Here is a 24,321-nt window from a genome sequence, read left to right as displayed (position 1 = left end):
GCGGAAGTGAGTATAGACTGTAAAGAAGTGTCATGAAGAGTTTGTTTAGCCCAGGGCTGTAGTGAAGACTAAACACAAGTAAACACAGTTTATCCACCTCTGAAATTTCAGAAATAGAGTTTATCCACCTCTTATTAGAGTTTATCCACCTCTCAAAAGAGTTTATTCACCAATTTCAACTTTTAACATTCAAAAATACAACTTTATACAACCTTTAATACATAATATCTATTAAATTTAACAATGTAAAAGGGGAGGCCAGCTTTCCTTCTTCCTTCTTTCTAGGTACACACACTTGGCAAAGAAGCTTCTAGGCTGTTTCGGAATATCCATACTAGCCTATCTTGTAATCTCCGAGAACATGCCTACTTGCATGAGTGATGCAAGGAAATGTAGTATTTATTCATACCTCACCCACCTACAGTTACACACACACACACACACACACACACACACACACAGACCCCACAGATATACGTACACATGCCACACACGCACACTGTTGTGCTATTACTTTCGTTTCTTCACTTTAATCTAACTTTCATTTCATCTTCAGGAAATAGGCTACAGCTAAGCTTGTGTGTCCACATTCTACAATGAAGAGGGTGGTGTGCAAATAAACGCCAGTATTCTGTACTGATGACTGACCTTGGAGTTAATATGTACCACAGAATATGTCACTAATTGAAGGGATTTATATTAACTATAGTTGAAGACCCATGAGTTTCATTTTTAGTGGTACATTCAAAATCAAAAACCAGATTACTGGTTCATACACAGTCAAACACACACACACACACACAGACACACACACTCACAGACAGACACAAACTGTTGTGCTGACTTTTGTTTCTTCATTTCAACTTTCTAACTTTCATTCCATCTACAGGAAATGCAGGTGCTAGATACACAATCAAACACACACAGACACAAACACACACACACACACACGTGCAGTTTCTCTTCTCCTTTTCCCTTGCTGAATGTCAATGTCCACATCTATATATGATATTAAGTGTATGATGACAATCAACAGTCATGAATTCTCGTCAAACAGAACCTTAAAGTAAATGTTTCACTAGATATCTTCTCTAACACATTTTGCTTTATGATGAAGACATTTTTCTAAGAGAGGCCCGGCTACCAACATGACACCAATACATTTTGTTTTGTGTTACCATAAATGTCAAGGTGACATTATTTATGAGTAATTACAGATTATGGTAATTGTATGAGACAAAAACTGGTTCATCGCATTTCTCTTATGTCTTGTGGAAAGAGGACATTGGGAGCGACATATTCATTCTGCCATGAAGCCTCAAAGCAAAGACCGGGCCTTGACCTCATCCAATAATTCTGAAATAGATCAAATCAGTTTTATTTATATTCATAATTCATTCATTAACCAGGATGATGAGGTTTGAGACAGTGCTACTGTTATGGGTCACTATGGGCGGGACGGCAATGAGATGGGATGTGATCCATATGGTACTGTTGTTTTGTACCAATGATGGGATGTGATCCATATGGTACTGTTGTTTTGTACCAATGAGATGGGATGTGATCCATATGGTACTGTTGTTTTGTACCAATGAGATGGCATCCATTCTGTTGTTTTGTACCATTGTGTGTTGTACCACTTACCAGTATTACTTTGCCAATACAGCTAAAGTTCCTGTCTTTGAGGCTTTGACTTGCTGCTGTTTTCTGTCTATTGTCCTCATAGGGAAATAGACATCAATCACATCATTTCCCATCATATACACTTTATACATCATCACGCAACAGTAGCCTTAGCCCATATGTCACACAGTAGAGACTTGAACATAAAAATACTTCAACATGTACCTCAGACCTAGACACACTACCTTCATTTCTTCATATGCTAATTTCTTTATATAAGCAATATCTTTTTCATTGCAATGTTAAAATACCTGTTGGATGAGATGTTTTTCATATAGACTTCCTGTCTCGCTGCATAAAAACCTTAGCGTTTGAAGGACACACCAACACATGAGCTTCAACTTACTTGCTGTCAAGATGGTCATTGGTGTTACTTTTGTGATGATGAGCCTTCTTTTTTCTCAAGGTAGGAAAGTGACATGACATACAAGAATGCCATTTCAAAAGCATCTGTGGTCTGGTTAAATATGATTATTAAACACTAATGTGTAGTTCATTTAGTGCATTCATTGAAAGAAATCTGGGCTCTGGACTATATTGCACTATATGGCTCTAGCAACTATATTGTTAATTCAGAAACACCAGAAGCTCTTTATGAATTAAATCTAAATCTGACTTTCAATAGACTTCTGTGTCCAACAACAATCTGTTTACATACTGTATTTTACATGTAGGACAGAATTTGTTTTACTGAATCTTGAATCATTTTTTAATCCAACAAAGGCTGGAAACGTTTAGGTGATGGGAGGGAGTGTTGTCACTACTGTTTAGTGTGGCTTTGACTGCCACCCAGTAGCCTGGCTCTTTGCTGTTGCCATCTGGGTGAAGGTTTGGTACCCTAAACATGGGGCCAACACTGGGGGCAGTCACTGCACTCTCCCTTCGTATTGTGTCCGAAGTAAGGTGGCTTGCCATGAGGCCATCGAAGGAGTGCACAGCGGGTGAAGTGTTTGAGGGGCCCCTAGGTTGGGTTGACGTCTATGTGAGGGAGCACTGAAATGGCTGAGAACTATGTTTCTCATTTTGCATTTGTGTAGGACTTTGTTGCAATTTCCAATGGTCAAGTATGCACTCTAACAGACATACTAATGCTTTGGATTTTTGGTATTGTAGGCGGTATCTTAGACCCGAGGTCAAGGCTAGCTGGCGTGACTGCTCTCTCCTTTTACTAGGAGACATTAAAGGGACTCTGAATGTATGACACTCTTCAGCATTTGTAATAACTGGCAATGACATTGAAAATCGTTTTTAAAATATTCTAAAATGTGTCAGTGACTAAAATATGTATGATTATTATGACCGCCGCGCAGCGAAGCGGTGGTCATATAGGTTTAGTCAGATTTTTTTTTTTTTTTCTTTTTCGCATGCCCAACTTTCCGTCAATGAGTCCCGGGACACTGAAAGACCGGGGTACACGAAACTTGGTGGGCATGTAACCCCACATGGATAGCATGGAACCATCGTTTTTCGTTTTGATCTGTAACCCCCCCGCTTGACTGGACCCCCCGAAAGGAGGGTAGGGCAGACACAGTTTTCTGTGAATATCTCGAAAACCGTGGGGTTTAGGAGGACCATTTTTTTGTTGTATGTTGATCTCAAGGGGCCATGTCAACCCATTCCATAACCACTCATTTCATGTATAGCGCCACCTAGTTAAACACAAAAAAGTAAAAATGAGGTGTTGTAATTGAAGGTATCTGTGACCTAACATAGTCAAAACTGCACGATATTGGAAGTGTATGATCATTATGACACCCTCTGTATGCATGCCAAGTTTTGTGGAATTCCGTTCATGGGGGGCCACACAATAAATTAATTTATGTTACTATACACCAACTGGCCTGTAGGTGGCCGGAGACAGTTTTCTGTGAATATCTCGAGAACCGTAGGGCCTAGGAGGTCCATCTTTTTTATGTATGTTGGTCTTAAGGGGGCATGTCAACCCATCCCATTACCACTTATTTCATGTATAGCGCCACCTAGTAAAGCAAAAAATTAGGTGTTTTCATCACAATATCTCTGGCTGACAAGGTCAAAACTGCACGAAATTAAAAGTGTAGGATCATTATGACACCCTCCAAATGCATGCCAAGTTTTGTGTACTTTCGTTCATGGGGGGCCTTACAATAAAATAATTTATTTGTACATTTAGTGACATACACCAACAAGGATTCCCGGGACACTGAAAGACTGGGGTACACGAAACTTGGTGGGCATGTACCCCCACATGGATAGCATGGAACCGTCATTTTTCGTTTTGATCTGTAGCCCCCCCGCTGGACTGGACCCCCCGAAAGGAGGGTAGGGCAGACACAGTTCTCTGTGAATATCTTGAGAACTGTAGGGCCTAGGATGACCATTTTTTTCCGTATGTTTGCCTCCAGGGGTCATGTTAACCCATTTCATGTGCACACATGTGCACAGATACACACACAAACACACATACATTCACAGTAATCATACGTATGACACATACTCACACAGTAGACATATGTACGCTTGCATGCACAGGCACATACGCAGGCACAAACACAAGCACACACGCACCCCCACACACACACACACACACACACACACTGTTACGTCCCTCCACTACCTATGGTGGTGCTGTTTCCTCATTTAATGTTTGGTTGCTCGGCAGTATGTTTTTGCTCTCTGATTGTGTGCAGGTGTGACCTGTAATGAGTGGGCGGAGCCACAACCTATAAAACCTAGGCACCCCAGACAGTCGACAGAGACTTGTGTTCTGGCTACCACGCTGATTATTTGTCTTCCTGCGTTGTTCCTATTGTGTTATAGTTAAACTCCCATTTTGTGTTTTGTAATTTACCTTATTGTTTAATAAACCCCTAGACCAAAACGAGCCCAATTGACTTTTTCGGTCATTCTCGGTCATTCTATGTTGTGGCCAGTGCGCCTGGCCATAACATTTGGGGGCTCGTCCGGGGTTGCTGCTTGTTGGGGGCTTCCTCTTAGCAAGGAGCTTCCGCTGTCGCTCAATGTCCTCCCTCTGCTGGTTGATCCACTCCTGCTGTTTGACGAGTTTCTGGAAGGCGTAGCCGTCGCTCCACTGCTCTGTGTAGGACGCCCCGTGTCTGACGGTGGTGAACTGGCCCAGGCGGAGGCGGTCCTGCATGCTCTTCTCCCGGCACGCCTGCTTCTCCGTGGTGCTCTTCTCTATAAGTAGCTTCTTGCTCATAGTGATGCACTTATTTAAGCGCTCCTTGTACTTTTCAAGTAGTTTCTGTTGTTCGTCTATCTGTCTCCTGAGATCACAGTTAGCCCTCAGAAGGTCGTCAATGCGGCCCTCCTTCTTCTCCAAGTCCAGACTCTTATTACTCTCCAGGGCAGCCAGCTTCAGCCCTGTAAGATCAGTCTGAACAGACTTGACAGCCAGCTGTTTGGGGTGCATGACGTGGTCGAAGGACAGGCTCGTGGGCGAGGAGCTGTTCTGCCGTATCAAATGAGCAGAGGTTCAATTTAAGTGTTGAGAGATGGGGAACTGCAGACAGACAGGAGACAAAGGTGAAACATGCTAGTTATATCCTCATATTTGACCCTGCACCTCTGAGAGAGTTGGGCATATTCTTGCTACTGAAACACCATGTCAGTGAGGACTAATACACTGGTGCCATCTTTCGTTGTTGCAGACAAAGGCAAAACCCCTTTCAAAATGAATGATTGTGCAGCACCAGTGTCACGCAAGATGCGTATGGGAGTGAGATTTTTATCACCTATCAACGACACAAAACCATCGCTAAGGAAAGGTTCATAGCCTGTCTCTACGTCGCTTGAAAATTCCAGACAGCGCGACGCAGAATGTGGAGACGCTTTAATCAACCCAAAGCCTTTAGCAGCTTGTTTTTTTCTCAGCACTGGACAGTCTGCCACCAAGTGCCCAGGCTTCTTACAATAAAAACAGGCCTGCTCTGGACTACTGGAAGAATGGACCGCAGCATAACTGGACTGGGACTGGGCTGGATATCTGGACATAACTGGAGATGAACCTACAGGCATATGTCGGTCTTTGAAGACGCGGTGAGTCAAAACAAATTCATCCGCCAGGACGGCAGCTTCATGCAGAGAATCGACTTTATGCTCATGAAGGTAAGTAGCTACAACATCGGGCAAGCAGTTTTTAAATTCCTCCACAAGAATCAAAGCTCGCAACTTTGCCTGACTGTCTACCTCACTTGACGAACACCACCGATCAAACAATGCCTCTTTCTCACGAGCAAACTCAATGTAAGTCTGACGCTCGATTTTCTTACATCGGCGGAAACGCTGTCGGTAAGCTTCTGGGACTAGTTGGTAACAACTAAGAATAGCTGCCTTAACCACACCATAGTCTTTACTTTGCTCAAGTGAAAGTGAAGAATATGGTGTGGTTAAGGCAGCTATTCTTAGTCAATTGGGCTCGTTTTGGTCTAGGGGTTTATTAAACAATAAGGTAAATTACAAAACACAAAATGGGAGTTTAACTATAACACAATAGGAACAACGCAGGAAGACAAATAATCAGCGTGGTAGCCAGAACACAAGTCTCTGTCGACTGTCTGGGGTGCCTAGGTTTTATAGGTTGTGGCTCCGCCCACTCATTACAGGTCACACCTGCACACAATCAGAGAGCAAAAACATACTGCCGAGCAACCAAACATTAAATGAGGAAACAGCACCACCATAGGTAGTGGAGGGACGTAACACACCCCCACACCAAAATGGTGACTCCAGTCTCCATAACCACAAAGAACAAGACATATGTGGTGCCACACAAACATCCCACAACAGAGATGCATGTGACAATTTCAAAACTGAATTACTTTTTACAGCAATGCTGTAATTTAAAGTACAAACGCATTCACACACACTCACTCACAGCATACACAAATAAACACACAGAAAAAGAAACAAAAATAAACATGTCAATACAGTTATAAAATAACTGCAGACATGAAAATACTGGGCTAAGGTACTCTAGATAAAGCGTCTGCCAAGACGTTATCAGTACCGCGGATATGCTTGACCTCGATGTTAAAGGGTTGTAGAATCAAGCTCCACCGCATCAGACGCTGATTGGCGTTTCTCATGCGGCTGAGGAACTTCAGGGGGTCATGATCACTATAAATGACCGTTTTATCTGAAGCACCCAGGTACACTTCAAAGTGTTGGACAGCAAGAACAATAGCCAGGGTCTCCTTTTCGATGGTGGAGTACCGCCGTTGATGTTGATTGAGCTTCTTAGAGAAGTAGCAAACGGGGTGATGGACATTCTCAACACCATCTTGGAGGAGGACAGCACCAGCACCATGATCGCTCGCGTCAACCATTAAAAAAAAAGGTGTCGCAAAGTTAGGTGCAGCCAACACGGGAGCCGAAATAAGTAATGCCTTCGCATTCTCAAAGGCGCTCTGACACTGGTCAGACCACTGGTATACCACCTTTGGACTGAGTAAATTTGTCAGTGGAGCTACTACAGATGAAAAGTTTTTGCAGAAGCCACGGTAGTAGCCCACCATACCTAGAAATCTGCGTAACTCACGACGATCAACAGGGGGAGGGAAACTACAGATAGCAGACACTTTGGCATCCAAAGGACGCACCTTGCCACCTCCTACTACTCTACCCAAGTAAGTGACTGTTGCTTTGCCAATTTCGCATTTGGCCAAGTTGATGGTCAAATTGGCTGCAGACAGTCGACAAAATAGATCTCGGATCTGCTGAACATGTTCTTGCCATGACGCACTATAAAGGACCACATCGTCCAAATAGGCCTCACAGCCAGACATACCAGACAACACTGTATTGATTAACCGCTGGAATGTTGCGGGAGCGTTACGCATTCCAAAGGCCATAACGCGGTAATTCAAAAAGTCATCTGGGGTAACAAAGCCAGATATTTCTCTTGCACGACTGGTGAGGGGAATCTGCCAATAGCCTTTCAGCAAGTCAAACTTACTAACAAAGACTGCAGATCCCACCTGATCAATACAATCATCCAACCTGGGCAACGGGTAGCAGTCAGGTCTGGTAACTGCGTTAACACGCCGATAATCAGTACAAAACCGGAACGTACCGTCAGGCTTTGCCACCAAGAGACATGGAGAGCTCCATGCACTCATGCTAGGTTCTGCAATGTTGTTTAAAAGCATGTACTGTACTTCTTTCTTTAACACAGCACGTTTCAAAGGATTGACCCTGTATGGATGTTGCTTTATCGGTGCTGTTGTTCCAACATCAATGTCATGCTCGATGACATGAGTTTGTTTTGGAACATCACTAAACAACTCTGGAAATTGATGGACAATGTCCAAAATGTCAGCCTTCTCGGAGTCTGTGAGATGTGGGAGGTGATCAGCCAAAACTGAGAGCATTTCAGTGTTGTTAAGACGACCCTCAATTAAAGCACGAGATGGGTTATTTTCGGTCTCATCACTCTCTTCCACCACAACAGACAACAGCACCGATTTGTCACTCGTCGAATCAGACTCCAGCACAGCTGGAGATGAACCTAGGCAAGCAGAAGCAGAAGCACGCTCAAAATAAGGCTTCAACATGTTAATGTGACAAAGACGCTTCTGCTGCCGTCGGTCTGGAGTAGCGATTACATAATCGCGGTCAGAAACTTTATGTACTACCTCATATGGACCACTAAAACGGGCCTGTAGAGCAGATCCAGGGATGGGAAGTAACATAAGTACTTTATCGCCCACTTTAAAGTGTCGATCTGTGGTCTTACGGTCATACCAGTGTTTCATCTTGCCTTGTGCTCTCTCAAGATTCTCACGGGCTAATTCACGGGCTCTGTGTAAACGAGAACGAAAGTGTGACACATAGCTCAAGATGTCTTTTGCAGGAAGTTCACTTAAAAACTGATCTTTCAATACGGCCAATGGACCTCGTGGAGTGTGTGCAAAAACAAGATCAGCAGGACTAAAACCAAGTGATTCCTGTCTCACCTCTCTACAGGCGAACAGCAGCCAGGGAACTGCATCTGCCCAATCCTTACCAGACTCCAAGCAATATGCACGCAACATGCTCTTCAGCGTTTGGTGATACCGTTCCAGTGCCCCCTGGCTTTCAGGATGATAGGCACTGGAAACATTATGTTGAATGCTAAGCTGTTTCAAAACACGGGTGAACACGCGAGACATGAAATTCGACCCACGATCAGTCTGGATGATTTTTGGCAGACCAAACATAGAAAAAAATTTGAGAAGCTCCTTTAACACCACTTTGGCAGAAATTTTTCGCAGAGGGATAGCCTCCGGAAAACGAGTAGCTGCACACATCATTGTTAAAAGATATAGATATCCACTCGTGGAGCGCACAAGTGGACCAACAATATCAACAATGACATGATCGAATGGCGGGGCCACCACTGGGATCCCACAACAGAGATGCATGTGACAATTTCAAAACTGAATTACTTTTTACAGCAATGCTGTAATTTAAAGTACAAACGCACTCACACACACTCACTCACAGCATACACAAATAAACACACAGAAAAAGAAACAAAAATAAACATGTCAATACAGTTATAAAATAACTGCAGACATGAAAATACTGGGCTAAGGTACTCTAGATAAAGCGTCTGCCAAGACGTTATCAGTACCGCGGATATGCTTGACCTCGATGTTAAAGGGTTGTAGAATCAAGCTCCACCGCATCAGACGCTGATTGGCGTTTCTCATGCGGCTGAGGAACTTCAGGGGGTCATGATCACTATAAATGACCGTTTTATCTGAAGCACCCAGGTACACTTCAAAGTGTTGGACAGCAAGAACAATAGCCAGGGTTCTGCTATTCTCACACACTCACACACACACACACACACATAACATAAACATAACACAAACAATCAAGAATTTCTCAGAATTATAAACAGGCAAGATGGAGGTGGGGTTGTATAAAATTAATTTTACATGTGAAATCTATGAACTAATCATGTTTTGGTACTTGTTGTCTAGCAGATACCAGTGAGAATTGAGTGTGGATAATGCAATTTAGTGAGACAGTTAGAATCATATAGGCCTTTCAGCGTGATTTCTTTTTGTGGAAAAAATGTGCTGGACTGGGCGGCGGTCATATTTTGTACCGCTCTGCGGTACATCTAGTTTCTATATATTTTAAGTTGACATTTCAGTTTCAATGAAATATTCCTTTCACTGATCTTTGTGCAATTCATTTGTATGCCACTTTGGGCAAAAAAAACATCTACTAAATACCTTAGCAACACTATTAGTGGGGCAATTAAGCACATTATCACTTTGTGATAAAAGCATCGAATTTGGAATAAAAACTCACAAAGGGGGTCTGATCAGATTTAGAATTGTAGGTGCCTCGGATTTGGCCCCTGGGGGCCATGACGGGTATCCGTGGCCTACTTGTTAGGGAATTAGGGCCCGTCTAAACGACGCTGTTTTTTTTTTTAAAACCGGTGAATTTATGTTATCGGTTAGGCCTTGTGTGTACACAACACCGGCATTTTAGGAGGCTGTAACCGGTAGTTTTTGTAACCGGGTTCCAAAGTGGAATTTTTTGAAATCGCCGGTTAACTTTTGCATTGTAGACGGCAAAGCCAACAATTTTATGACGACATAGCCCCACTCCGTGTGCACGCTGGTTTTTTCTTTACCAGTATCGTTAAAAGGTGTGAAAGCGGTAAGAGAAAATACATCCGTTGATTTCGTGTAGACGTGGCCTTAGACTCAAGTATGCAGGTAAGAAGGAATTAGAATTTTTAATTAGACAAGGTGAACTTCTCCCCATTGTGGAATGTGGAAAGGGAAGCTATAATGAAAGGAAATTTAAACACACCAAATACCTTACCATCAACTGAAATGAATCATTGTGGTTCATTTATATTCACTGTGTTGATTGTGCCAATTATTTATTGCATCACACTGTATCTGCTATTTTTGCAGTGTCCTCACACTCCACTCAAATCACACTGGATCGGTACTCTGACACTATTTGGTTCTGAGCACAAGTAAAACTTTTGAGGCGAGTGTTTTATTTTGCAAGAACTGTCAGACATTCTGTGAATGTAGTTTGAGAATGGAGAAAAGGGTGGAAGGTTTCAAAAAATGTGTATTAACAATTGTGGAAAAGTGTTCCCTTAATGTTTTTTATATATATATATATATGTGTGTGTGTGTGTGTGTGTGTGTGTGTGTGTGTGTGTATGTGTGGCCCTTCACTTTTATTCCTTTAATAATAACAATAATAAGAATCAAGTGGGAGAGAGAGATGGGATGGAATCTGGAAATGACCTGGGTTGGACTAGAACCTGCCTTCCCCGTGGACCTAAATGTGGCACTACAGCCAGCTTCACCACAGCACCCCCCATAAATATTCAACATCAATATAAAAAAATCCTGTTTCTTTTTACTTTTTAAAAATATTATTTGATTGATTTATGGTAAAATATGTAACTGTATTATGTTTTCTACCCTTTTTCACCTAATAAAATCCATATTTGTCATCCCACGGGCCTAATCCGAGATGCCTATATGATTCTAAATCTGATCAGATCTCCTTCGGGAGTTTCTCTTCCAAATTTGATTATTATCATAAAATTATCAATTGTTATGAAAAATTGAGTTTTTTCAGTTTTTTCCGCTTTATGTAGTTATTTTACCTTAATAATTTACCTAAAACTCATTTTCACTTTACAATGACTTTACATGGAGAATGGAAGCACATTGCCAATGTCCACCCTGAGAGTCTGGCATTGCACCAAGTAACAGTGTTGTCGTGGGTAGGAGCCTGACCCTTTTTTGCCGATTTCAGACGAATTGACTACCCCCTTGGCGCTAGATAGGTACCACATAGGTTGAAAATGTATGAAAAGGGGATTTCCCACTGTGTTCCTTCTTAAGCATAAACTTCATTTGAATCTCTGTAGCAAAAGGACTGGAGTGCATCACGTGCGTTAGTGCGAGTGGATCTTGCACTGGATCATCGCTGCAGTGCCCTGCAGTTCTTGGCTCATGTGCCAGCATCACAGTTGCCTCATTCGTAGGTGAGAAAATGTACCCTTTACATAGACTAACACTGACATTTGTGTTAATCATCTACAATATCTCATTTTGTTTAAACAAGTCTTCCCATATCCCGAACTTCCTCATACTGAAGTCTAGATTTTCTTTTTCGTGGTTTCTATTGGTCCATAATCACATGCAGAGTGTCTTTTTTTTCTGTTCAGTTTCTGGTTTCTGATCCGTTTTTTGTTGTTGCATATTTGCAGGGAATTCAAAGATAGCTGAAGCAAATGCCAAAAGCTGCTTCCCCAATGATCAGTGTTTCAATGGTTCCCTGAACTTAGGAAGTGTAAGGCTAACTTTGAGCACCTTGTGCTGTACCACAGACAACTGCAACACCGGAGCACCAGCAGGTAATTTGTGTGTGCAAACCTGAACCCCATTCTGTCACAGTCACACATGGTTAAAAGGTACAATTTGCATTTGCCAATTCCAGTCCTCTGCAAATTGCTTCTAATGCTCCTGTCTCTTCTGTGCGTGCTCAGTCAAATGGCATTTCCAGCCAATACTCACCCTACCCACAACATTCATTCAGTTGATTTTCCTCATATAAACCCATTGACAACCTGTATGCAGCTAACAATATGGTTTATATTGAAGCTGTAGTAAACAACATGGCCAACGGGAGGCAGTGTTTCACCTGTGGCTTGACAAACTGCTCATCGACACTTCAGTGTCTCGGTAATGAAGATCGATGTCTCACAGCATCAGGTGTGTGTGTGTGTCTTTCTGGGAGTGCAGTGTAAATGTGTATTTTAAACGAAACTATATATATATATATATATATATATATATATTTATATGTAATTATGTATATTATATTATATATATGCTTATGTAATTATTTATATAACAGAAATCTGAGCACTGTGGAAAATGTAGGCTGCATGTTTCCAACTCTTTCTCTCTCCTCATTTGTCTTCTCCTATCTCCGCTAGTGGACGTAGCAGGACAGAGCACCACTGTAAAGGGCTGTGCCACGCGTGCTGTCTGCTCTGGAGCCTTCGCGTCCCAGCTGGAGGCAGCGGCGGGGGACGTGTCCTGCTGTGAGGGGAATCTGTGTAATAGCGCCTGGAGTGCTGGCCACAGCGTCCTGCTCCTGTTCTGGCCTCTGGTTTCCGCTCTGCTCTTACACTGAGCTGGCTGCAACTTTTTTAGCACAACTTACTTACTCTCAATTGAACACCTCTATGTAAGTGAGGAGCAAATAAACAAAGCTTTGTTTTCATTTGTGTGTGAGTAGCAGTTCAATACAAATAACAACTAAATATTTCAGACATTAGTCAATCTGGATATTTATATCATTCCCTGCCTGATAAAACTCTGTTATTCTTAAATGTTTACATTTATTGAGCAATGGCCTTGCATTTTATTGCCAAATCAGCTGGTATCCAGAAAGTTGGATACCAAACTGTTACCATAAAACACGGCAACCCAGTCTATGACAACAAGAGTTATTTGTTTAATATTTTTGGTAGTATTCACTATTCAGTGACTGTCTTTGTGTCATTTGTCATATTTATTTCATTTATTTGTCACATACACATAACAGGCCTAAAACTTCTTTAAAAGAAGTTGCATATAAGTCTGTTGCCATTCACCGCTAGCGGAGTCTGGAGCGCGGGAACCTATTTTTGACATGTTTCGGATTTAGACTGCTAAATACATAATTTTATTGTGCGGGTGATAGAGAAGTTTTAGAAAAGTCCTGGGCAGCCACAAATTCCAATGTTCCGCGACAGCACTCCGAGTCCACTGCGCCCACCCTAACCCCACAGAAGCGCACTTGACATCATTGGCCTATTTCAGTATAGCTAAGGAAAATTACTTTTCTGATCATCAAAACCACACCAGAGATGTTAGGCTTTAAATATAGGCTAATAATCAGGCTGCAATGAACTCGCAAATAATTTCTGAATAGCCTAAAGTGTGTCGTCTCCACAGCAAGTATTTGTCCTAACTAGATGTACCGCAGATCGGTACAAAATATGACCGCCGCCCAGTCCAGCACATTTTTTCCACAAAAATAAATCACGCTGAAAGGCCTATATGATTCTAACTGTCTCACTAAATTGCATTATCCACACTCAATTCTCACTGGTATCTGCTAGACAACAAGTACCAAAACATGATTAGTTCATAGATTTCACATGTAAAATTCATTTTATACAACCCCACCTCCATCTTGCCTGTTCATAATTCTGAGAAATTCTTGAATTGTGTGCATATGTGCATGTACATGTTTATGTTATGTGTGTGTGTGTGTGTGTGTGTGTGTGTGTGTGTGCGTGCATGCTTGTGTGTGTGCCTGCGTATGTGCCTGTGCAAGCGTACATATGTCTACTGTGTGAGTATGTGTCATACGTATGATTACTGTGAATGTATGTGTGTGTATCTGTTTGTGCACATGTGTGTACATAAAATGTGTTAACATGACCCCTGGCCTAAGGCACAAAAAATTAACTTTATAAACAACATTAAAATATAAGATTGTGAACTGAACAATGGAACACTTTAGTCTTTACATCTAACATGTCACAGAATAACAAAATAGCATTGAATGAATATATATAGTTGAAACCTGAAGCTTACATACCCTGTACATACACATGCTAAAGTTGACTAAAAAGAGGAATAAAAAATCATGTTTTGGAAAACTATCGTAATGCCTTAATTAACAAAATGAGGAAAAATCCAAACTTTAAGGACTCCAATTTTTGTGAATGAATAATGTATCGTAAATAAATAAATGTTCTTCCTCAAAATAAAGGGGCCATAAGTATACATACCCCTATGTTAAATTTCCATAGAGGCGGGCAGAGGGAGGCCATTTGTGAATGTGTGCTCATTGCACGCAGGCTTGGATGTTGTGATTGAAAGGTTGCTTTTCATTTTTTTAAAAATACATATTAACCTTTGTTAAATTAAAAAATATATATAATATGGAAAATGTTTGAGATTGTGATGGAAAATAAATGGGTGACATTTCAATTGTATGTTTGTTTTTATAGGACTAGGCACAATAAAATATAAACTTGATAAACAACATTAAAATATGAGATTGTGGCCTGAACTATGGAACACTTTAGTCTTTATATCTAACATGTCACAAAATAGCATTGATATAAATGAGGCTGGACACAGTAGGCTCATCTCATTATATATATGCTTAGAGACAGAATTTGGAGCTGAGTTGCATCTTATGTTATGCTTTGAGATGAACCATGCTTTGTTCCCACCATGAATTGGTTAGGTATTGAGCATGCACAAAGTATCAATGGTTCCATAGCACAACATATTCAAAGTTATCATCCTTTAACATTGATGTTGCAATACTAAGTACATTTTTAACTTAAAACTACCATACCTTGACCTACAAACGATATCTCAAATCAACCACATCCATATGAAAATGTTGTTTTAAAACTTTGTCTCTTCAATTGAATCGCCTCTTAGGCTAGGGATGTTGGAATTTTCAACATGTGAGCTTTCCAACTCACGCCTGCACACCTTACAGTCATGCCTACAAAGCGCCCCGCCTTCCATTCTGGCAGCCCAAGTGAGTACAGTAAAGCACGTTATGAACTAAGGCAGTGTTTTTCAACCACTGTGCCGTGAGAGATCATGGGCCCTATCATGACATTCTAAAGTGCATCGTCACTCGTCAAAAGTCTATTCAAATTTAGTAGGATGTCCAGTTCACATTGGGAGGGGTTTCGTTCTCAAAAGTGGAGCGCATGGCGTAACAAGGTGTTCCTAGGTCTTTTAATCAGTCATATGGGTGTGTTTGGGGCGTAACATCATTTTAAACCAATGAGAATGACATCTGTCATTCCCTTTAACGGCGCAACGCGCGATATGTCAAATAAATGCATCGGTATTTTGGCATTCAACAGCGCATTTGAAGGAGGCTGCTTGCGAGACCGTATGGAATAGTCATTCTTAAACCATGCTTTACTAAAACCTAGCATAGCCTTCACGCATTTGCACTCGTCTATTATTTGAACTCATTGGCAAAGTGAAACTAACTTCACCAAGGAGTCAGTCAACGACAAGACAGTTATATGCAGTTACTTTCACTATTGACTGACAATGGGTTACCATCGAAAACATAGGCTGGAAAAAGCAACACTTACCCTAATGTTGCTCAAATGACTGAATAAAACAACATTTATCCTGCAGAGGAGTTGCTTATATCTCGTGACAGTGCATCTTCAGCTGTGCTCCATACGTGTCTCTCGCCTCTCCCCTAATCACTTTTAACCGTCATTACCAATTTGCAAATGATGGTGAATAACTACTCATCATGAGATGTACAGTATTTCGTAATATCTTTATTCTAATTATGTTTACCATTGTAATCATGCAATTTGTAATGCTTTGCATGGACGTGCGCTGGTGTGCGTTCATGAATGATAGAAGGATGGTGCGTGCACCTGCCAATATGACTGTTGACATGCGCTCTTAAAATAGCATATGAACAACTCGCCATTGACTTCTGACCAGGTTTAGGTGGTGTATGATAGCGATTTTTAGACAATGCGCCAGGTCCCTCCCTAGGTTGTTAATTGCCACACCCCTGGGCGCAATGCTTAAAAAATAAAGGTGCAAAATAACGAATTCAACTTCGCGCCGGTGAATAACGAACTTTACGCCATGCGCTGGTGACCCAAAATACAGCCCCATGTGTTACCCAAATGTCACTCACTGGTCCAGAAAAGCAACTGTTGCATCAAAGAATTTATAACCACATGCTCTCATTGATTGTATGATTGCACTATTTGTGGTATGCAGGCATTGTACAACGGGGGCCCCATATCCAGTATTCACAGAATCATCACATATCCAGTTCATAACTAATTAAATTAGATATAGTCACCTACAAATGAAACAGAGGGCGCTTGTTTTATTGAGCAGGTCTTGCATAGAAGCCATAATAAGGCCATATCTGTGTATTATTTGAAATTTTAGGCTATGGTATGTTTTTTTTCTTCACACAGGATGTTAGTGTGCCGTGGGACAAAAAAGGTTGAAAAACACTGAACTAAGGAAATCAATTAAAAGGGCTAAGAGACAGTACAGGGAGAAGGTGGAGTCATACTACATCGGCTCTAACACCACGAACGTGTGGAGTGGGCTAAGCACATTTACGGACTGCAAAGGAAAGAGCTGCAGAGCAGAGGAGGTGTCTGCTTCTCTTGCAGAGAAGCTGAACTCCTTCTACGCCCACTTTGAGAACGACATCAGGTCAGAGCCTCTGTTAGAGTAAGATTGCTGCCCATTTCAGTTATCGGAAAGAGATGTGTGTAAATCATTTAGAAGGGTGAATATACATAAGGATCCAGGACCTGACAACATCCCAGGTCGTGTTCTCAAGGCTTGCGCATCTGAACTAGCTGAGGTCTTTATGGACATCTATAATCTTTCCCTGCTTCAGTCTGTTATCCCTGCATGTTTCAAGAGGTCCACCATCATTGCAGTCCCTAAGATATCAACAGTGAGCAGCCTTAAAGATTACCACCCTGTTGCTCTCACCTCTGTTGTTATGAAGTGCTTGGAGCGGTCAGTTAAAGATCATATTACATCCTCCCTGTCTTCTACATTAGACCCACTCCAGTTTGCCTATAGGCCAAACAGGTCCACAGACGATGCAATAGCATTTGCTTTGAACACTGCTCTCTCTCACCTGGATAAGAAAAACACCTATGTACGGATGCTCTTCATCGATTACAGCTCCGCTTTTAACACCGTAGTTCCATCCAGGCTGATCATGAAATTGAGAGACCTGAACATCATTTCCTCCCTGTGCAGTTGGATCCTTGACTTCCTGACTGTCAGGACACAGGCGGTATGGCTGGGTAACATCATCTCCTCCACTCTAACACTCAGCACTGGTGCACCGCAGGGATGTGTGTTAAGCCCCCTGCTGTACTCGTACACTCATGACTGTATGGCAACTCACACCTCAAACACCATCATTAAGTTTGCTGATGACACCACCGTAGTCGGCCGTATCACGAGTGATGATGAGTCTGCAGAGAGTCAGCGCTTCAGATTCTTTGGAACTAACATTAGCAAGGATCTGAGCTGGTCACACCATATAGGTATGGTCACAAGTCAGCAAGACAGCGGCTCTTCTTTCTTCAGCGGCTGAGGAAGTTTGGTATGGACGGTGAAATACTGACCACAAAGCTCTGCAAAGGGTGGGCAGGTCAGCGCAGTGCATTACAAGGACTGAGTTACCAACTATTCAGGACCTTTACAGCCAGCGCTGCAGGAGAAAGACCAAGTGAATTCTCGCTGACCACCGTCATCTCAGCCACAGTCTCTTCACCCTCCTACCATCTGGTAGAAGGCACAAGAGCATGCAGAACTGTACCAGCAGATACAGAGACACTTTCTATCTACACGCCACCAGGATGCTGAACTGTCATACTCTTCCTCATAGCCAATCAACCTCAAACCTCAGGATTTTTTTTTTACATTTAATTTATTTATTCATTTATTTATTTTATATTTATATATATTTTTCTCCCCCACACACACACACACACACACCCACACACACCCACGTACACACACACATGCACACAATTCAAGAATTTCTCAGAATTATGAACAGGCAAGATGGTGGTGGAGTTGTATAAAATATATTTTACATGTGAAATCTATGAACTAATCATGTTTTGGTACTTGTTATCTAGAAGATACCAGTGAGAATTGAGTGTGAATAATGCAATTCAGTGAGACAGTTAGAATCATATATGCCTTTCACGTTTTGTTTTTAGCCAGCAGCCAAACCAGCAGAATTACTGAAGCTAAGTAGGCCTAGTTAGTACTTGGATAAGAAACCTTCTTGGAAGAGTAGGTTCCTGCTGGAAGTGGTGTTGGTGGCTGGCCAGTAGGTGGCACTCTTCCCTGTGGCCAAAAGCCACCAAACAAATATCAATCCCAATGCTCTGCAGTGACAGGGACACTGTACTGCAGGAGATGTTTTCCTTTGCATGAATGTTAAATCGAGGTCCTGACTCACCATGGTTGTTAAAGATCCCATGGCACTTATCGCAAAGTGTAGGTGGTTCCCTGATTTGCTGGCTAAATTGGTCAAGAAGTGTCTGCTAAATGTAATGTAATGTAAATTCCCAACCTGGGGCCTATTGCACAAAACTAGGATAAGGGATTAAGCCGGGATATCTTGGTTATCCTGGCTCAATTTATCCGTGATCCAGTTGCACAAAAGCGGGATAGGGGGCAGCAGGATATGTTATGGTATAAGTTACCATGGCAATTTATTCTTTGGAGCTAGCCTGCTCCAAACCAGGCTAAGTTCCAGGATCTATTTAATCTCATCCCTTATCTCAGTCAGCAGTCACCACAAACGGAAACCAATAATTATTCCACTGCCCACTACACATTGTTATCACATATACCTAGACCCATTGTCATTATTTAAACGTTTGTGATCATTAATTAACTTTTACATATTCGCCATTCCCGACCTGTCATGCGACAATGTGACATCACGGGAGTGCCTAACCATTTCGCACGTGGTGGTCGCGGAACTAGTTGCAATATTCTCCTAAACAGAGGTGTTGCTGTTTGTTGCTGTTGTGAAAAGGCTATCGCTACCTACTTCACACCGTAGAAGAAGCAATGAAGCCGCTAGTTGCCATGGTGAATCAGTGAATCTGTGATCGGTGGCGGGGTCTATTTGAGGGAGCCGTGAGCGCGCACTTATCCAGGATAGGTTTCACCTGGCTTGATGAATCCGTGTCTGCTCATCCTGGCTTGGTCTTTGTGCAACCAATTAAGCCTGTACACTCTTGTTTTGGATTCATTGAGCGCAGCTCAGTAACTTATCCCGGATGTCTTAATTCTGCTTTTGTGCAACGGACCCCTGGTTCATTCAATTTGGCCTTGTAATCATCCTCCCAGTGTCTAATTGGTTCATATATATATACATTACATTGGTTGGTTCATATATATACTTTACATTTGATGTTTGTTAACATTGTTAAATTATGGTGGTTATGGCACACACACCCTCACACACATACACCCACACATACAAACACACCTACATACACAAGCACACACACAAAAAACAAACACAAAAAAACTAACTGACATGCAGGCACACACACTCAATAAACACATACAGAAGCACACATATACACAAAAACAACGACACACTCTGCACACACTCAATTACAAACACAAAAAAGGAACAAAGTAGGAAATGAACACAATTTGACAAACGTGACTTTGTGGAAAAAATGTGCTGGACTGGGCAGCGGTCTTATTTTGTACAGCTCTGCGGTACATCTAGTTGTTATCCACATGCAAGTTTAGATCCCCTGATATAATAAGACAGTCAAACTCTATGCAAATGACTGATAGCAGTTCACCTAGCTCTTCAAGAAAAACTTAAGCTGAATGTTTTGGAGGCCTGTAGATTGTCAGTAATAAAATCTGAGAAGAAGACTTAGCACGTGCACACAGATATTCAAATGAAGTAAAGTCACCGAATGATGACTGATTGCACTGAAAAGACATCTTGAAAATTGTGGCTATCCCCCCCACCTCTTTTATTTGCTCTGGTAGCACTCAAAAAACTGAAAAAGCTTGATGCATTTGTCTTCTATTTCTTGTCAATACAGGAATAGAGAATGTCATGGGCTTACTGGGTCCCGACATGTCTCCATCTGCCTGCTGAGGTTATGGGAAGTTTGTTGCAGACGCTCCACTTTCAGCAGGTATTCCAGTAGTGTATTCCATGTTGTTGTGTCTTTGTGGTGACAAGTTGACGGAGGTAGGGAGGGATATTTGTACTGGTGTTACAATCATTTCAGCAGCACCCATCTTACAGTATCTTGTCCAGTGGACATGGCTGAGAATTGATGAGCAGGTTGTTTATGTTTCTCCAATGTCTGCATTTCAGTGGAGGCTAGCGGGTGGTTACCAGAGGGCCCCACAGCAGGGGGGGTTGGGCATATCTCTGTTTCAGCCTGTGCAGAGTGTTTTGGTTTAGCTGAGTTGTTGACGTCATCAGCTTGTTCCGTCTGTATGGCTACTGAGTGCTTATCAGAGGCTCGGCTCAAGGTTGGCGGAAAAAATGTTGGGTGCAGGAGAGAGAGGTGATAGTTTTCAGTTAAGATCTTGGCCCCAGTCCAACTCAGCTCTGTGCTATTTGGTCTGAAGTATTCCCTGCGATTCCAGAAAAAGTTAAAATTGTCAATAAAATTAATCCCAACTGAAAAGCATGTTTTTGCGAGCCAGGTGTTTAAACTGAATAGTCTGGTAAATACAAAGCTTCCCTCTGCTGGGAGTGGGCCAATGATGAAAATTTGTATTCCAAGCTCATATAGGGCCGAGAAAAGTTCCTTGAAATCTTCTTTGATTCAAATCTGTTCCATAGTTTTAGGGGCTGTTGGTTCCCCTTAGGACCACAAGCCCTGTAGTACTGTAGTTTGCTGATCTGTCTGTATTTCAGATACGAGGCCTGGAGTTAACTGGTGTTGAGGTAATTACAGTTCTTGTATTAAGTTTTTTGTTTTTTGGTCTGGCACCTTGCCTGTGATAAGGCTCTGTACTCACATTTCCCTTTGTGAGGTCGATGCATTCATCTGCTCTATTAACAGTAATATTAGACTGCTGTGTTACATTCTCAGTTATTTCCAGTAGTTGCTGTACTCACGTCATGAGATGTCTCTCGTAGTTCATCTCTCTTTGATGGAAGGGCATCAATCTTTGATTCCAAAGTAGAAATCCTCTGTTCTAGCTCAGTACATTTTCGGCATGATCTCCTGGGTCTTTGACCGGAGGAGCGCATTTTGTTTTAATCCAACTTCAAGGTGTCTTGCCGTTCAGTTTTTGCTCATTGACTTGGCTGGCTCATGTAAAGTAAAAAACTAACCACAAAAGTTTCAGATTTAAATGTACTGGTTTCACTGTCTTTGCTAATCTAACTTGTAAAGGAAATAAAAGAATGAAAAAGAGTGGAAATTGCTAAAGGGATAGGTGAAGCAGGAGCAGAGTGAAATGTGTCCTACTCGCTTGAGTAGGAGGAGGGGTCATTATTATACTATATACACAATACACCTTTTTAATGACTACTTTTAATTTATTCTTTTAAGCTGAGCTGGCTCTGAGCACATGAATTTCCTTATTTATAATTAATTTTATACATAACAATAAAACTACTTGAACTTAAAGGCAGAGAAAGGAACATGTGGTTTGGTCTGTGATTTAGTCAATACAACCCAACCCACACCCACTCCATTTACCAGAAATGAAAAGTTTCCACATTAAGTTTCTGTTTCCCAGAGCACGATCTTTACACGCCCCACTCCATCATGATATAAAGAGGTTCTGAACAGTGCATCACCTTCTGCATCACTGCAATCAACATGAAACCCAGCATCACCCTTGGTGTTTTGTGCGCACTCCTCTCTGAAGGTAATTATCTCAGTGATGACTGAATTTGCCTTTTATTTTATGCAGACTGTTTCTGTAGCTTCTAGTTTTCTAGCACGAGGGTTCTCAAACTTCTTGGTTCCAATGACCCCCTTTATAATCCTAAGACCTAAGACCCCCTTTATAATCGTAAAATTTAGCATATGCCATTTGTATTCTCAGTATCCTGTGCTTTTTGGCAGGTGTGTAACTTTGTCTTTGGTCAACTTTGGACTTTGCCCAAAGCTGCTCAAATAACAAACAAGTCAAGATTAAACAATAGAATTGACACAATTTGCTTTTTTCAGTGAAAAAGGTAATCATCTGTGGATATGTTTTTAAACGATAAATCACAACTTTATTTAAACTTTATATAATTTAAAGCAAATTATTTTGCGGACCCGCTGGATATGTGTAGCAGAGGGGGGTCCCCAGATCCCACTTTGAGATCCCCTGCTCTAGCATCATCACCTAAAGTGTTACAGTTTTACATCCCGAGGACAGAATTTGAATTCTCTTTTGCTCTGTATGTCTCCAGTGGCTGCACTCACTTGTTACCAGTGTGCTGCTGGTACCTCCCAGACCTGCACAAATACTGAAACCTGTAGTGCAGGATCATGTGCCAGCATGACTGTGAATGCATATGCAGGTAAGTCAAAGCCAGTTTAATGTCGTTATGAACTGGGTTGTCTGATGCACTGGCACTATGGTCACAGTATTCCATTTCCACCTCACAGTGTTCCTTTTTCTTGACAGGTGGTATAAAAGCTGAAGTAGCCGATCTCAGGGCCTGTTCACCAGTAGATCAGTGCATTTCTGGGTCAATGAACTTCGGAATTGCAAGGTCAACAATAAGCACTAAATGCTGTAAAACAGACCTCTGCAACTCTCAGAAGACTCCAGGTACATTCAGTACAATATTAAATATATTTATATTTATATATAATAAATAAAAGATTCACTTTTTGAAGATGCACCTGCATACAGTACATACATATATACACACACACACTGTATATATCTTGTTTGATGATATAATTAAACTGAATTGTATATTTAAATGAATGAATAAATGAATAAATGAATGAAACTGAACTAGATATATATCTAAATAATGTGTTATGGTGTTATGTTAGAGTTAAATACAAATACGACTCCCAATGGGAAGCAGTGTTTCACCTGTGAAGGAGATGACTGCACAAAACAGCTGTCCTGTGGTGGAAACGAGGACCGTTGTGTTAAAGCAACAGGTGAGTTTTTTTTCTTCTTCCATCTCAGTCTTATTTCTGTCCTTTTTTTAAACCATTTTAACATGTACCAATCATATACGTTGCAGCTACAGTGAGCGGGCAGACAGTCACTACGAAAGGATGTGCCTCCAGCAGTATCTGTGCAGGAGACCTGTCGGCTCAGCTGAGCACTCTGGGTATTGGGCTGAACTGCTGTGAGGGGAACCTGTGCAACAGCGCCAAGAGTGTGGGGCAGAGTGTCCTGCTGCTGCTGGGGTCTCTCGTCTCTGTGCTGCTCTTCCACTGAATGGTGCGCTACTCTGAGTCTCTCTCGGATCACAGCTCACAGGCCCTTTGTGAATGTGTGCTCATTGCACGCAGGCTTGGATGATGTGGTTGAAAGGTTTCAAAATAAACATTTTTTTTTACATTACTTATTAAGCTTTGTTAAATTTTAAATGACTATAATGTGCAAAGTGTTTGAGATTGTGATGGAAAAATAAATGGCCAACAACATTTCAATTGTATGTTTGATTTTTATAGGTCTAAGGCACAAAAAAATAAACAACATTAAAATATGAGATTGTGATCTGAACAATGGAACACTTTAGTCTTTACATCTAACATGTTACAAAATAACAATAGCATTGAATGAATATATACATGAATGAATATATACATTTAAATATATATTCATATATATTAACATATATATATATATATATATATATATATGTTAAATTCCCATAGAGGCAGGCAGATTTTCTGCCTGAAAATGGGAGGCCATTTATGAATGTGTGCTCATTGCACGCAGGCTTGGATGTTGTGATTGAAAGGTTGCTTTTAATTTTTTTACATTACATATTAACCTTTGTTAAATTTGAAAAATATATAATATGGAAAGTGTT

At 41.4% G+C, this 24,321-nt stretch overlaps 2 protein-coding genes and 1 pseudogene across 2 annotated transcripts; 2 read left to right on the top strand and 1 right to left on the bottom strand.

Moving 5' to 3' along the window:
• The first annotated feature begins 1,980 nt into the window (after window positions 1-1,980).
• LOC143118299 (urokinase plasminogen activator surface receptor-like) lies at window positions 1,981-12,957 on the top strand. Its single transcript, XM_076279375.1, has 5 exons — window positions 1,981-2,089; window positions 11,594-11,710; window positions 11,936-12,082; window positions 12,330-12,440; window positions 12,668-12,957. Exons 1-5 carry the CDS (start codon window positions 2,014-2,016, stop codon window positions 12,865-12,867), a joined length of 651 nt encoding a protein of 216 aa, XP_076135490.1. The 5' UTR covers window positions 1,981-2,013; the 3' UTR covers window positions 12,868-12,957.
• On the bottom strand, window positions 4,163-5,183 carry LOC143118297 (serine/threonine-protein kinase tousled-like 1-B pseudogene; annotated as a pseudogene).
• Window positions 12,958-22,076: 9,119 nt separating the features above from the next.
• Window positions 22,077-23,929, top strand: LOC143118864 (urokinase plasminogen activator surface receptor-like). Its single transcript, XM_076279989.1, has 5 exons — window positions 22,077-22,187; window positions 22,723-22,833; window positions 22,941-23,087; window positions 23,321-23,434; window positions 23,521-23,929. Exons 1-5 carry the CDS (start codon window positions 22,139-22,141, stop codon window positions 23,718-23,720), a joined length of 621 nt encoding a protein of 206 aa, XP_076136104.1. The 5' UTR covers window positions 22,077-22,138; the 3' UTR covers window positions 23,721-23,929.
• The last annotated feature ends 392 nt before the right edge of the window (window positions 23,930-24,321 follow it).

The sequence above is a fragment of the Alosa pseudoharengus genome, unplaced genomic scaffold, assembly GCF_046254945.1.
Source record: "Alosa pseudoharengus isolate Yale_2024_CS ecotype anadromous, Long Island Sound unplaced genomic scaffold, YU_APseudo_1.1 YU_APseudo_1.1_scf_12, whole genome shotgun sequence".
Classification (NCBI taxonomy): domain Eukaryota; kingdom Metazoa; phylum Chordata; class Actinopteri; order Clupeiformes; family Clupeidae; genus Alosa; species Alosa pseudoharengus.
The sequence above is the reverse complement of the archived record's forward strand: the minus strand, read 5'-3'. Positions and strand labels throughout refer to the sequence as shown.

What these genes read in the sequence shown, in the direction of transcription:
- LOC143118864 (XM_076279989.1), top strand. Translation starts at nt 22,139, where the DNA reads ATGAAACCCAGCATCACCCTTGGTGTTTTGTGCGCACTCCTCTCTGAA. An exon ending in CAACTCTCAGAAGACTCCAG is followed by an intron (nt 23,088 to 23,320) that starts GTACATTCAGTA and finishes GTGTTATGTTAG; the next exon opens with AGTTAAATACAAATACGACT. An exon ending in CCGTTGTGTTAAAGCAACAG is followed by an intron (nt 23,435 to 23,520) that starts GTGAGTTTTTTT and finishes TATACGTTGCAG; the next exon opens with CTACAGTGAGCGGGCAGACA.
- LOC143118299 (XM_076279375.1), top strand. Translation starts at nt 2,014, where the DNA reads ATGAGCTTCAACTTACTTGCTGTCAAGATGGTCATTGGTGTTACTTTT. An exon ending in GAGCCTTCTTTTTTCTCAAG is followed by an intron (nt 2,090 to 11,593) that starts GTAGGAAAGTGA and finishes GAATCTCTGTAG; the next exon opens with CAAAAGGACTGGAGTGCATC. An exon ending in CAACACCGGAGCACCAGCAG is followed by an intron (nt 12,083 to 12,329) that starts GTAATTTGTGTG and finishes TTTATATTGAAG; the next exon opens with CTGTAGTAAACAACATGGCC.